The sequence below is a fragment of the Neodiprion lecontei genome, chromosome 4, assembly GCF_021901455.1.
Source record: "Neodiprion lecontei isolate iyNeoLeco1 chromosome 4, iyNeoLeco1.1, whole genome shotgun sequence".
In the NCBI taxonomy this organism is placed as follows: Eukaryota; Metazoa; Arthropoda; class Insecta; order Hymenoptera; family Diprionidae; genus Neodiprion; species Neodiprion lecontei.
Window position 1 is genome coordinate 26441905 of NC_060263.1, and position 14737 is coordinate 26456641.

Sequence of the window (14737 nt, forward strand, 5' to 3'; positions counted from 1 at the left end):
GTAATGCATACGATAAATTTTATAATTTTCCAGGAGACAAACTAGATTACCTACAGTAATACGTCTATAATATGAAAATACTAGAATTATTCATTTCGGAATGGTATTCTATTCGACGCGCGCTCGATGTATTCCATAACATTAGTATTCATAATTATTCCAACAACTTTTCATTTGCTCTCTCGATCTTGAATTTTCATAGGCATAGAATCGAAACGCTGTTTTAGCTAGTCGCAAGTGAAGTATCTACGTTGGGTAGAGAAACAGAATTATTTTTCGTAAAGTATTCGGATGGAAAAAAATTCAAAGTAACTGTAATACATCACGGATGCGCTGATTTTGAACGAGATGAAATGGATGCTTCGTATATGAGACGGTATTTAACGCTGCGTAGTGATTGAAAGACCTGAAAAGGTGATAGGGAGAGAAAGAACGAAGCTTCTTAACACTTCGAGTGTATTTTAACACACATTTGAAAGATAAGAGCAAAATTTTTCATCGTCCAACTGTCGCAGAACGGCAGCGTTATCAGCTGACCCGTTAACTGAAGGATATATCTTCAGTCAACGGCTGACCATCGAAGGGCCTGGCCGCTTGAGTCTGGAATCGGCAGGAGAGATAAAGTGCGTATTTCTTGTATGAAATGTGAAAACTAAAATCATTATACATCATATCATATCATCGTACATCATACATCATACATCATACATTATATCATATCATCACACATCATACATCATACATCATACATCATACATCATCATACATAGTATCAAAGTTCGAAACCAAAGTTTAGATGTCGGATGTTCAGAAAGTGACGTCACCAATTCAAAATCAGCTAGCCGAATTCCTCAGTCGGGAAACAACCGCGCAGTAGAGCGGACGCATGAGAGTCGCGCTCCGCAAATTTCGAGTACCGGGTTCTCAACCTCCCGGATCCCGCGCTTCGGGTCCGCTACGTATTTCGAGTACCGGGTTCTCAACCTCCCGGATCCCGCGCTTCGGGTCCGCTACGCGATGAAACTCGACTTCCAGGATAAGCGCTCCGTGGTTCCTGGTTCATGTTTACAATAAATTATTTCAATTCGTTTTTCGCGCAAGCCCATATTCAGTAGCTTTCAGTCCGCTAATAAAATTTCTCGACTTCCAGGATAAGCGCTCCGTGGTTCCTGGTTCATGTTTACAATAAATTATTTCAATTCGTTTTTCGCGCAACCCCAAATTCGGTAGCTGTCAGTCCGCTAATAAAATTTCTCGACTTCCAGGATAAGCGCTCCGTGGTTCCTGGTTCATGTTTACAATAAATTATTTGAATTCGTTTTTCGCGCAACCCCAAATTCGGTAGCTGCCAGTCCGCTAATAAAATTTCTCGACTTCCAGGATAAGCGCTCCGTGGTTCCTGGTTCATGTTTACAATAAATTATTTCAATTCGTTTTTCGCGCAAGCCCATATTCGGTAGCTGTCAGTCCGCTAATAAAATTTCTCGACTTCCAGGATGAGCGCTCCGTGGTTCCTGGTTCATGTTTACAATAAATTATTTCAATTCGTTTTTCGCGCAAGCCCATATTCAGTAGCTGTCAGTCCGCTAATAAAATTTCTCGACTTCCAGGATAAGCGCTCCGTGGTTCCTGGTTCATGTTTACAATAAATTATTTTAATTCGTTTTTCGCGCAAGCCCATATTCGGTAGCTGTCAGTCCGCTAATAAAATTTCTCGACTTCCAGGATAAGCGCTCCGTGGTTCCTGGTTCATGTTTACAATAAATTATTTCAATTCGTTTTTCGCGCAACCCCAAATTCGGTAGCTGTCAGTCCGCTAATAAAATTTCTCGACTTCCAGGATAAGCGCTCCGTGGTTCCTGGTTCATGTTTACAATAAATTATTTTAATTCGTTTTTCGCGCAAGCCCATATTCGGTAGCTGTCAGTCCGCTAATAAAATTTCTCGACTTCCAGGATAAGCGCTCCGTGGTTCCTGGTTCATGTTTACAATAAATTATTTCAATTCGTTTTTCGCGCAACCCCAAATTCGGTAGCTGTCAGTCCGCTAATAAAATTTCTCGACTTCCAGGATAAGCGCTCCGTGGTTCCTGGTTCATGTTTACAATAAATTATTTCAATTCGTTTTTCGCGCAACCCCAAATTCAGTAGCTGTCAGTCCGCTAATAAAATTCCTATAACTTTACAATCTTCTCATAATCTTTTTGGTAAAATATGTCGATGAAAAAATTATATCAAACCTTACACATTATTTTTGATTTGTTCTCACGCTGAAAATATTTATTAGTATTCGAGGTATAACTCGAGGTGGTTGGCGGTTTTCGTTGGAGGTAGTTAGGGGTGGTTGCGGGTAATCTCGGTGATTCAGGAGGAGGGGGACGAGGATTTGTGATCGGTGAGTAAAACACTTTTATAATATTTTATGGCAATTGTAATTATATTTCATCTGAAATATTACAAACTTGTCACGTTTACAATAAATTATTTCAATTCATTTTTCGTGCAAGCTCATATTTAGTAGCTATGAATAATCTTATACAATTTATTATATTATTAATTAATTAACTAATATTCTTATAATATTTGATGGCAACTGTAATTATATTTCATCTGAAATATTACAAACTTGTCACCTTTACAATAAATTATTTCAATTCATTTTTCGTGCAAGCACAAGTTCAGTTGCTACGAATAAGCTTATACAATTTATTATATTATTAATTAATTATTTAATCAATTACTCAATTATAATAATCCTTACACAATATTTTCGATGTGTTCTTATACTGAAAATATTTATTACTATTCAAGGTATAACCTGAGGTGGTTGAAGGTGGTCGGAGGTGGACGAGGAGGAGGACGAGGAGGACGAGGATTTGTGCTGGGTGAGTAAAACACTTTTATAATATTTGATGGCAATTGTAATTATATTTCATCTGAAATATTACAAACTTGTCACGTTTACAATAAATTATTTCAATTCATTTTTCGTGCAAGCACATATTTAGTAGCTATAAATAATCTTGTGCAATTTATTATATTATTAATTAATTAATTAATATTCTTATAATATTTAATGGCAATTGTAATTATATTTCATCTGAAATATTACAAACTTGTCACGGTTACAATAAATTATTTCAATTCATTTTTCGTGCAAGCACATATTCAGTAGCTATGAATAATCTTGTACAATTTATTATATTATCAATTAATTAATTAATTACATTAATCCTTACACAATATTTTTGATGTGTTCCTATACTAAAAATATTTATTACTATTCCAGGTATTACCCGAGGTGGTCGGAGGTGGACGAGGAGGAGGACGAGCTGGACGGGGAGGCGGACCAGGTGGACGAGGAGGAGGACGAGGTGGACGAGGAGGAGGACGAGGAGGAGGCGGGGTGGGTCGTGGGAGAGGACCTCTCCTCTCCTCAGAGGAGGGGAGGGGGAGGGGCAGGGAAGGGGGCGAGGTGGGCGGGGAGGGGGAAGGGACGGGAAGGGAAGGGAAGGGAAGGGAAGGGAAGGGAAGGGGTGGGTGGCGGGGAGGGGGAGGGTGGCGGGAAGGGGGCGGGAGGGGGGAGGGAGGGAGGGAGGGAGGGAGGGAGGGCGGGCGGGCGGGCGGGAGGGAGGGAGGGAGGGAGGGTGGGAGGGAGGGAGGGAGGGAGGGAGTGGATGACAGATGTCAGTGCAAGTCCCCCAGACGCCCACCCACCCGCCCGGCCCTTCCCTCTCCCGCCCTCCCTCCCTCCCGCCCTCCCGCCCTCCCTCCCTCCCTCCCTCCCGCCCGCCCGCCCTCCCTCCCTCCCCCTCCCGCCCCCGCCCCCTCCCCTTCCCTTCCCTTCCCTTCCCTTCCCTTCCCTTCCCTTCCCTTCCCTTCCCTTCCCTTCCCTTCCCGTCCCTTCCCTTCCCCCTCCCCGCCCGCCTCACCCCCTTCCCTGCCCCGCCCCCTCCCCTCCTCTGAGGAGAGGAGAGGTCCTCTCCCACGACCCACCCCGCCTCCTCCTCGTCCACCTCGTCCTCCTCCTCGTCCACCTGGTCCTCCTCCTCGTCCAGCTCGTCCTCCTCCTCGTCCACCTCCGACCACCTCGGGTAATACCTGGAATAGTAATAAATATTTTTAGTATAGGAACACATCAAAAATATTGTGTAAGGATTAATGTAATTAATCAATTAATTGATAATATAATAAATTGTACAAGATTATTCATAGCTGCTGAATATGTGCTTGCACGAAAAATGAATTGAAATAATTTATTGTAAACGTGACAAGTTTGTAATATTTCAGATGAAATATAATTACAATTGCCATTAAATATTATAAGATTGTTAATTAATTAATTAATAATATAATAAATCGTATAAGATTATTTATAGCTACTGAATATGTGCTTGCACGAAAAATGAATTGAAATAATTTATTGTAAACGTGACAAGTTTGTAATATTTCAGATGAAATATAATTACAATTGCCATCAAATATTATAAAAGTGTTTTACTCACCCAGCAACCTTATCCTGGAAGTCGAGAAATTGTATTAGCGGACTGACAGCTACCGAATTTGGTGTTGCGCGAAAAACGAATTGAAATAATTTATTGTAAACATGAACCAGGAACTACGGAGCGCTTATCGTGGAAGTCGAGAAATTTTATTAGCGGACTGACAGCTACCGAATTTGCGGTTGCGCGAAAAACGAATTGAAATAATTTATTGTAAACATGAACCAGGAACCACGGAGCGCTTATCCTGGAAGTCGAGAAATTTTATTAGCGGACTGACAGCTACCGAATTTGGGGTTGCGCGAAAAACGAATTGAAATAATTTGTTGTAAACATGAACCAGGAACCACGGAGCGCTTATCCTGGAAGTCGAGAAATTTTATTAGCGGACTGACAGCTACCGAATTTGGGGTTGCGCGAAAAACGAATTGAAATAATTTATTGTAAACATGAACCAGGAACCACGGAGCGCTTATCCTGGAAGTCGAGAAATTTTATTAGCGGACTGACAGCTACCGAATTTGGGGTTGCGCGAAAAACGAATTGAAATAATTTATTGTAAACATGAACCAGGAACCACGGAGCGCTTATCCTGGAAGTCGAGAAATTTTATTAGCGGACTGACAGCTACCGAATTTGGGGTTGCGCGAAAAACGAATTCAAATAATTTATTGTAAACATGAACCAGGAACCACGGAGCGCTTATCCTGGAAGTCGAGAAATTTTATTAGCGGACTGACAGCTACCGAATTTGGGGTTGCGCGAAAAACGAATTGAAATAATTTATTGTAAACATGAACCAGGAACCACGGAGCGCTTATCCTGGAAGTCGAGAAATTTTATTAGCGGACTGGCAGCTACCGAATTTGGGGTTGCGCGAAAAACGAATTCAAATAATTTATTGTAAACATGAACCAGGAACCACGGAGCGCTTATCCTGGAAGTCGAGAAATTTTATTAGCGGACTGACAGCTACCGAATTTGGGGTTGCGCGAAAAACGAATTGAAATAATTTATTGTAAACATGAACCAGGAACCACGGAGCGCTTATCCTGGAAGTCGAGAAATTTTATTAGCGGACTGACAGCTACCGAATATGGGCTTGCGCGAAAAACGAATTGAAATAATTTATTGTAAACATGAACCAGGAACCACGGAGCGCTTATCCTGGAAGTCGAGTTTCACCGCGTAGCGGACCCGAAGCGCGGGATCCGGGAGGTTGAGAACCCGGTACTCGAAAACGTAGCGGACCCGAAGCGCGGGATCCGGGAGGTTGAGAACCCGGTACTCGAAATTTGCGGAGCGCGACGCTCATCCGTCCGCTCTACTGCGCGGTTGTTTCCAGACTGAGGAATTCGGCTAGCTGATTTCGAATTGGTGACGTCACTTTCTGAACGTCCGACATCCAAACTATGGTTTCGAACTTTGATACTATGTATGATGATGTATGATGTACGATGTATGATGTATGAGGTATGATGATATGATATGATGTATAATGATTTTAGCTTTCACATTTCATACAAGAAATACGCACTTTATCTCTCCTGCCGATTCCAGACTCAAGCGGCCAGGCCCTTCGATGGTCAGCCGTTGACTGAAGATATATTCTTCAGTGAACGGGTCGGCTAATAACGCTGCCGTTCTGCGACAGTTGGATGATGAAAAATTTCGCTCGTATCTTTCAAATGTGTGTTAAAATACACTCGAAGTGTTAAGAAGCATCGTTCTTTCTCTCCCTATCACCTTTCTAGGTCTTTAAACCACTACGCAGCGTTAAATACCGTCTCATATACGAAGCATCCATTTCATCTCGTTCAAAATTAGCGCATCCGTGATGTATTACAGTTACTCTGAATTTTTTTCCATCCGAATACTTTTCGAAAAACAATTCTGCTCCTCTACCCAACGCAGATACTTCACTTGCGACCAGCTAAAACAACGTTTCGATTCTATGCCTATGAAAATTCAAGATCGAGAGAGCAAATGAAAAGTTGTTGGAATAATTATGAATACTAATGTTATGGAATACATCGAGCGCGCGTCGAATAGAATCCCATTTCGAAATGAATAATTCTTCTCTTTTCATATCATAGCTAATCTGGTAATATAGCTAAATAGGATGGTCGGAGGTGTTCGGAAATGGTAGGAGGTGGTCGGCGCTGGCAGAAGGTGATAGGGGGTGGTAGAAAGTGGCCATTGATGGTCGGAGGTGGCAGGGGGAGGTAGGAGGTGTTCGAAAATGGTAGGACATTTCAAAAGTTAAAGTCGCCGATGATCCGGTGCATCAATTTTATCGTATATTTGATAAATTATTCCTAAATACATTGAAACATATGTATTTGTAATGAAATATCATGCAATGGGCTGTGTAAACTATAAATTATAATTTCTATCGAATAGCTGCTTTTATGTCAACAGGGCTTTGAGACTCAGTTAAGTTGGATCTCGATTTTTGCCATCGTATGTACGACATTGGGTTACAAGAACAAATGCAAATTACGAAGAACTCCGTATTAGAGATAAGGATGTTTTAGTTCAAGCATACCTATACACAGAAATCCGTATGTGAATATACTAAAACCTCTGTGTTTATTGTCAAAATCTAGTTTTAAATATGTGTACATATGTATATACACATGCATAAGTATACATATACATATATACACATACATGTACATAAATAATTGCCAAGAAATTAGAAACACTCACAACTTGTCGCAAATAGAGTAAAACGTAAGGTTAATAATATATAAATTACACAAGCGCAACGTAAAACGTGGCAAGGGTAATCCTAGTGCAGTGATTGTATAAACTGAAGAAGTATACATTTACATATACATGATATAAATTAATAGTCCAGAAAAGAGTATTTAGAGAGCTTATCTAATTCCGATCTTGTCACAATAGATCATTAACATAATCAATATACGGTTAAAGCTGTATTAGCTACATTCACTATTAGAGATAATATTGTTTCTCCATTTTTACAGTTATTTAATTTCTTGTACAACAATTTTTCAAATTTCACCGCAAAATGCCCAACGAGTTCTCGTTGTGCAAACACGAGTCAAATTACCTTACAGATGGCATTACATTGATTTTTGCCTTCTCCCGTCGAGTTATAAATACAGAGAAATCTCAATGAGAGCTCATTTCTATAAGATTTATTGTAGTGTTATATTCGTAGCTGTACCTGTTATTCTATATTATATACTGTTCTAAATTTTAAACACACGGCACAACAATGGCTGAAAGCACAATGGCAAGAAGAGAGGAGCAATTTGCATCTTAATCAATCTTTTCTTCTTTATACGTAGCACAGCGATGTCACGTCGGAGGATATGTACTAGTGGATCACTAGGTGGGGCACAGAACTGAAAAATAATTATGTTAAAAATCTTCAACATTTCTTACAGAAAGTAGGTACATTGCCAGACCTTATATATCAACAATGAATATTCATAGGGGCTATATTCATAAATACTTACAAAAGTAAGCTAATATTTTACCCGCAATTGCTTATTACTGATAGCTTGATATGATAATATCCCCTTCCCACCCCTCCCCTCCCCTCACACGACCCACCCCGCCCTACCTACTTCTGCTCCTACTCCTACTCCTACTCCTACTACGACGACTACTCCTATTCCTACTCCGACTACTCCTACTCCTAATCCCACTCCAACTCCTACTATTCCTACTTCTACTCATATTCCTACTCCGAGTCCTATTCCTACCACTACTCTTACTTCTACTCCTATTTCTACATCTTCCCCTGATCCTACTCCTGATGCTGATTCTACTTCATCAAATATTGTAAAAATGTTAAACTCACCGAGCACGAATCCTTGTCCTCCACCTCGTCCAGCTCGACCACCTCCAACCACCGCCAACCACCCCCGACGACCACTGCTAACCACCTCGGGTTATAACTGGAATAGTAATAAATATTTTCAGTACAAGAACACATCAAAAGTGTTATGTAAGGATTAATATAATTAAATAATCTCTTAATACGTAATAAATTTCATGAGCTATTAAATATGTGCTTGTACAAAAAATGAATTGAAATAATTTATTGTAAACATGACAAGTTTGAAATATTTTAGATGAAATATAATTACAATTGCCATCAAATATTATAAAAATGTTTTACTCACCGAGCACAAATCCTCGTCTTCCTCGTCCACCTTGTTCTCCTCGTCTTCCTCGTCCTCCTCCTCGTCTACCTCCGACCACCTCCAACGACGACCGACGACCACCGATAACCACCTTGGGTTGTACCTTCAATAGTAATAAATATTTTCAGTATATGAACACATCAAAAATATTGTGTAAGGATTAATGTAATTAATGAACTAATCAATTATATAATAAATTTTATTAGCGCATTCAAAGCTACTGAATATGTGCTTCGGGAAAAATAAATTGAAATAATTCATTGTGTACATGACAAGTTTGAAATATTTTAGATGAAATATAATTACAATTGCCATCAGATATTATAAAAATGTTTTACTCACCGAGCACAAATCCTCGTCCTCCTCCCCCACCTTGTTCTCCACGTCTTCCTCGTCCTTCTTGTCCACCTCAGATCACCTCTAACACCCACCGATAACGACCTCGGGTTACACATGGAATAGTAATAAATATTTTCAGTATTTTAACACATCAAAAATATTGTGTAACGAATAATATCATTTTTTTAAGGACAGATTTTACCAAGAAGATTATGAGAAAATTAGAAAAAATTATAGAAATTTTACTAGCACGATGATAGCTACTGAATTACGACTTGGGCGAAATATGAATTGAAATAATTTATTGTAAACGTAACAAGTTCAAAAATTTTGGATAGAATAAAATCACAATTGCCATTGAATAGTAGAAAAATGTTATACTCACCGTGCAGAAATCCTCGTTCTCTTCGTCCACCTTGTTCTCCTCGTCTTCCTTGTCCTCAGAGAGTAGAGTTTCACCAGGTAGCGGACCTGGAGCGTAGAAACTACGGAGCACTTGTCCCTGAAGTCGAGTTGCACCAGGTAGTGGACCTTGGACGCAGAAACTACGGAGCGCTTGTTCTGGAAGTCGAGTTTCACCAGGTAGTGGACCAGGAGCGCAGAAACTACGGAGCGCTTGTTCTGGAAGTCGAGTTTCACCAGGTAGCGGACCTGGAGCGCAGAAAGTACGCAGCGCTTGGTCAAAAGTCGCCAGGTTAAGGACCTGGACAGCCAGAACTACGGAAAATCAGTCCTGCAGATCAAAAGTCACCAGGTCAAGGACCTGGACAACCAGAACTATGAAGCGTTTGTTCTGGAAGTCGATTTTCACCAGGTGCGAACCTGGAGCGCAGAAACTACGGGGCGCTTGTCCTGGAAGTCGAGTTGCACCAGGAAACGGACCCGGAGCGCAGGATCCAGGAGGTAGAGAACCCGGTACTCGAAATTTGCGGAGCGCGATTCTCATACGTCCGCTCTACTGCGTGGTTGTTTCCAGACTGAGGAATTCGGCCAATTGATTTTCGTCTATATACATCAAGAGAGAAAAAATTTTGGGTGACGTCACTTTCTGAACATCCGAACATCCAAAATTTGGTTTCGAACTTTAATACTATGTATGATGTATGATGACTTTAGTCTTTACATTTCAGACAAGAAATACGCACTTTATTTACTCGCCCGATAAAAAGGGTACCTTCCGATAGTGCTAGCTAATGGAGGATGAATACTAGAGGATTGTAGTCACGGTCGTCACGGTAGTCACAGATTGAAGTATTGAGGTTATGAAACCCTAGCATTCCTTCCATTCAGTCTTGAATTTGCAGAAATACCGATAGTCTGAATATATTGACGAGTTGTTCTAATTTATGAACCAATAAATCAATCTTTCGTAACAAATATCAACATGTTATACTCGAAGGTAATTTCACAACTCTTATTCTCAACATTAGACACAATTACTGAGTTAACACTATATGAAATGAAACCTTTTCATTTACAGACGGCATTAGTTTTCCGTAATGTATTACCAAAATTGGGACTTGAAACAACTAGCGGAATACTTGGCAGAGCTCTGTCAACACAATCTCAGCAGTCAATTGAAACGGTGATCACGAATCACTTATTGTAATCATTTATTCTTAGCCTCCATTTCGATCTCATATTTTGAGAATTTATTGACAAAGCAAATTTAGTTTCAAACCAGCGTGCACTAGCGCTGAGAAATGTTTCAAGACCTACTGAAAGTAACAAAATAAGTCGAGAATTCTATGAGTCTGAAGTTACTAACGTTATTGTATTGACACATGTTTATTAGGAAAATCATTATTTCGCAACTTAAGAATTATTCGAAATCCAGTAATCCATGGCAAAGCATTACGATCTTGGGAAAACTTGACTCCATTTCAATCATTCTAGAATTGCAAAATTTGCTCTTTTCCCCTACATTGTTTTGGACATGTCAACATTACCACTGTCAACTTTTTAATTTTCTAGGCTATACCAGACAAACTGTACAAGCAAATTCAGTTAGAGGTTCGGGGGAATGATCCAGCCGTTTTAAAGAGTTACGCACACTTCACAGTATCGGCTGCGGAAAAGCTTGGTGCAACGATCGGTAGAAAGTAAATTGATTTGATCAAGATGAGCCCCAACTTTTCAAGTCATTGTAGTTATGATAAAAACTTTTTACTTTTCTAGCTTCGCTCCGCGCAAGCCAGAACATAAACGTTACACGCTATTAAAGTGTGTACACATTTTCAAGAAACATCGTGTTCAATACGAAATCAGAACTTACTACAGATTTATTGATCTTCATCGCCTCACCGGATCTACTGCTGATACGATACTCGAATACATACAGAGGAACTTACCTGAAGGAGTTGCTATGAAAGTCACAAAGGTCACAAGTCAATCATTCCTACATCTTACAAAATATTCAGAACAAATACTATTACAAATATCAGAATACATCATTTTTATATGCTTTTCTGCAGGTTGAAATGCTGCCTCTACTAGAATCTATCAGAGTACCACCAAATTCAGCATCAACTACTAGTACGAACTAATTTCTTTTTGAAAACAATATTATAGTCTTATATTTAGATTTTTAATAAACCAAGTATTTCAAAAATTCTGTTTACTGTCATCATCACTTTTCGCAAGCGATTATCCTACAGGCTTAACTGCTGGTATATGTCTAAAATTAAGGATAGAAATCAGAATCTAGTTATTTCACAGATCAACTACAAGCAAATGTACTTTCGAACTTGTAAATTTTTACTTCCTCAAATTGTTTAAAATCGTTATAACATGCGTTCAGGAATTATGAAAGTTGCTAATCATCTCACAAGAATGATATACGAGCATTGAAAAGTGTTCGTCATTGTGCGATTCTACCGACATAATTATAGCGATGTCTAATATCTTATTCCAAGTATATGAATTCTTAGATGTATTATATGATTTATTCATACAGATACTCATACAGCCAATAAGCAGTCTACGCACGCATACTTGAACGATTGTATTGGAAGTTATTCGGCGTTAATCCTCGATTCAACGCAATAAGCAATGATTATAATAACCGCCTAATTACATCATTTCCATACACATTTACATTACATATATGACGATCAATCACTATCCCATGAAAAATAAAAGTAACGCTTAATATTTAGCGACCAATCTTGCGAAACTGCCAATGACCATCATTGAGACTTGATTACGGTTATTATTTCGCTACTGTGCATGTCGATCTCGTCCTTTTTTAACGGCGTATCCTCGAGTTGGGGTAGCTGAGGCTTAGCCCTGAAAATTACAGGTGCGTTCTTCCTGAATGCGTTCACCCTTATCGTCCTCAACGGGGAGTCAGAGATCGTTGCATCCTTGTGGTTTGCCGGCTGATCTGCATTCGATTTCTTGAGTTCGTGGTAATTAGGAATGGTGTTTAACTTGATTATTTGGATGTTGTTAACGCGATCATCGTCTTTATGATCCAGATGCACATTATTTGATCGCGTACGAGAGCCGATCGCGGAACGAATATCGGTTAAAGTTGGAAGACCGACTCCAGGCGTGATATGAATGATGTTATTGTTTACGCTGTTTCTTTGTAATTGAGCTGTGGCAGTACAACTCCAAAGAACGAATTCTCCGGCTAAAAATAAATAATATATAATATAGTATGTATGTAATGTAATATATAATAAATAATATAGGTGTATGTACATTAATCCTCAAGGGTAGCAAACACGGCTCGGTGAAGTTTTACTTATTTGAGACATCTAAAGATAATTAAAGATTTTTTTTTAACGTTTCTCATCTATCATGACGCTGGATCAATTATTCACCAGTAAATTTAATTCGACATACTCATAAAAAATGCTCCTACTTGTTGCATAAAACACGATCCAAACTCGATAATTCAGGGGATGAAAGAAACTACTAAATAATCTTAAATAATTTCTTTTTCCTGTTTCTTTTTTTTTTACATATTATGTATATACTGCGACATTTGAAAACTATGCATACCGAATTCTAGATCAAATTTCTCCTTTATGCCTGCTTTTTTCATTGAATTATTAGAAAATTCACTTTGTCAACGTGAATTGGATTTATGAAAATAAAAAAGGACCGGATTAATTCAAGGAAACGTTAACACGTAGCAAGAAAAATTTGCAGCACATTCACATATGTCTAAAATTTAGTCTTCTCCCCAAGCAGCTTCATTTCTTCCACTGTTAGTGTGAAAATTTCAAAGTCAACTTGACTAGCGTTCCATGTTAGTCCCAAAAACTATATTATTTTATTCAACACGCAGCTCTATCACATTTCAGAAATCAAAAACTCCACAACTCTAATTGCTTACCCGAATTCTCCGAAGACTTTGAAAACCGCGTAGATTGCGGATTGCGTGGCCTGGCAAATCCAGAATTGCATACCAGGATAACACCGATAACAGGAATAATCCTTGAGGACACCATAATTTATCCGGATATTTTTTACCGCAGGATAGAGGTATGTCAGCAAAATAATTTACCCTTCCAGGTATAATGTCACAAGTAGAGCACTTTGATCGTTACGCGATAATGACTAAATAATTATTTACTGCGAATCATAGAATCTGGAATCGCGGCGAGGTAAGACTAAATAAGTCCGAAAGGCCAGAGTTCTCGGACGATACAGCACCTGTTGTCTGTCAGTGTAAAATTTATAATTGATCGAGCAGGACCTCTTGCCAGCACACAAACGCAAGGTAGAAAGGCCCGAGATGTGTTACAGACGCGCAAAGACCGCCCACTGCAAAATGCGATGTCGCCGTTACACGCGTAAAGATTTGAATACCTGCAGACTCTTCGGTGCTATCCTAATAATGGAATGAGAGATTGCACGCGATTCTTTTTTCCACGGTTCAATTTATTATTTTCTTCTTTATGTCTCGTTTTGTTTTAACTAGGAGAATAAAGTATGAGGTGCTCTGTCGTTCTCCCGACGCAGTTCGCCTCGATCTAAAAAATATTATTCCACCAATTTTGATTCGGCCGTACGAAATAAAAACCAGAAGATATGTCGAAAAAATATGAAGGCGTTTTAGACCGAAGGTTGCGTCTTCGTTACACAGATCCAGTTTTCAAGTGCTTTCGGTAGTCTTGCGTAATTTCGCACTGATGTAGGTATATTTCCAGATGTATCTGTAATGTGTGGTACAAGAGATATAATGGTGATTGAGCAAGAAAGTGTACGAAGAAAAAACGTTAACTATATGACCCTGAAAAAGATCTGGATCCTATTAGAAACATAGTATACAATTAACGTGTGCCGCGAAGAAGGGCTTCGGGTACATAATATCCGGATTAGGAATCGCTTCGTCAGAAGGCCGGTTCGTTTAGTCATTAATATAAGCCGGCAGCACAAGACTGGTAAATGAAGTAAAAAAACTAGCGCGTATTAAGAAATTGCGGTTAAAATGAATATATCGTCGTTTTTACCAGATTCACGATCGGACCTATATTGCTAATAATTTCCGCAACATTTATTGTACAGATACTCGAGTAAGACTATAGGTACAATAATTGAGTGCCCGCGGCTAACCGTGACCCTAGAATCTGTCGTGTTCAAGGTCCCCTCTATTCTAGGAACAGGTACCTGGGTATTGATAATCATAATCAAATTTTGCATGCGAGCTCTCTTGCACATGTTGACGAGCCGAGCAAACATTAGCGTTTTTGATTAG

The 14737-nt window shown here is 39.4% G+C and overlaps 2 protein-coding genes and 1 long non-coding RNA gene across 3 annotated transcripts; 1 reads left to right on the top strand and 2 right to left on the bottom strand.

The window, feature by feature from the left end:
* Positions 1-8727: 8727 nt before the first annotated feature.
* On the bottom strand, positions 8728-9557 carry LOC124293853. The gene is made up of 3 exons (XR_006903727.1): positions 9410-9557; positions 9028-9126; positions 8728-8788 (listed from the first exon to the last, which is right to left on the bottom strand). It is a non-coding gene; the product is annotated as an uncharacterized LOC124293853 (long non-coding RNA).
* Positions 9558-10210: 653 nt separating this feature from the next.
* On the top strand, positions 10211-12153 carry LOC107220550 (28S ribosomal protein S10, mitochondrial). Its single transcript, XM_015659198.2, has 5 exons — positions 10211-10423; positions 10505-10609; positions 10999-11126; positions 11203-11404; positions 11499-12153. Exons 1-5 carry the CDS (start codon positions 10409-10411, stop codon positions 11568-11570), a joined length of 522 nt encoding a protein of 173 aa, XP_015514684.1. The 5' UTR covers positions 10211-10408; the 3' UTR covers positions 11571-12153.
* LOC107220547 lies at positions 11271-14227 on the bottom strand. The gene is made up of 2 exons (XM_015659196.2): positions 13373-14227; positions 11271-12661 (listed from the first exon to the last, which is right to left on the bottom strand). Exons 1-2 carry the CDS (start codon positions 13485-13487, stop codon positions 12213-12215), a joined length of 564 nt encoding a protein of 187 aa, XP_015514682.1. The 5' UTR covers positions 13488-14227; the 3' UTR covers positions 11271-12212.
* Positions 14228-14737: the final 510 nt, after the last annotated feature.

Bases quoted from the DNA above. Each gene is read 5' to 3' on its own strand.
- LOC107220547 (XM_015659196.2), bottom strand. From the start codon at position 13,487: ATGGTGTCCTCAAGGATTATTCCTGTTATCGGTGTTATCCTGGTATGC. The intron at 12,662-13,372 runs GTAAGCAATTAG...ATTTATTTTTAG, and splicing joins AAAGTCTTCGGAGAATTCGG to CCGGAGAATTCGTTCTTTGG.
- LOC107220550 (XM_015659198.2), top strand. The intron at 10,610-10,998 runs GTGATCACGAAT...TTAATTTTCTAG, and splicing joins CTCAGCAGTCAATTGAAACG to GCTATACCAGACAAACTGTA. The intron at 11,127-11,202 runs GTAAATTGATTT...TTACTTTTCTAG, and splicing joins GGTGCAACGATCGGTAGAAA to CTTCGCTCCGCGCAAGCCAG.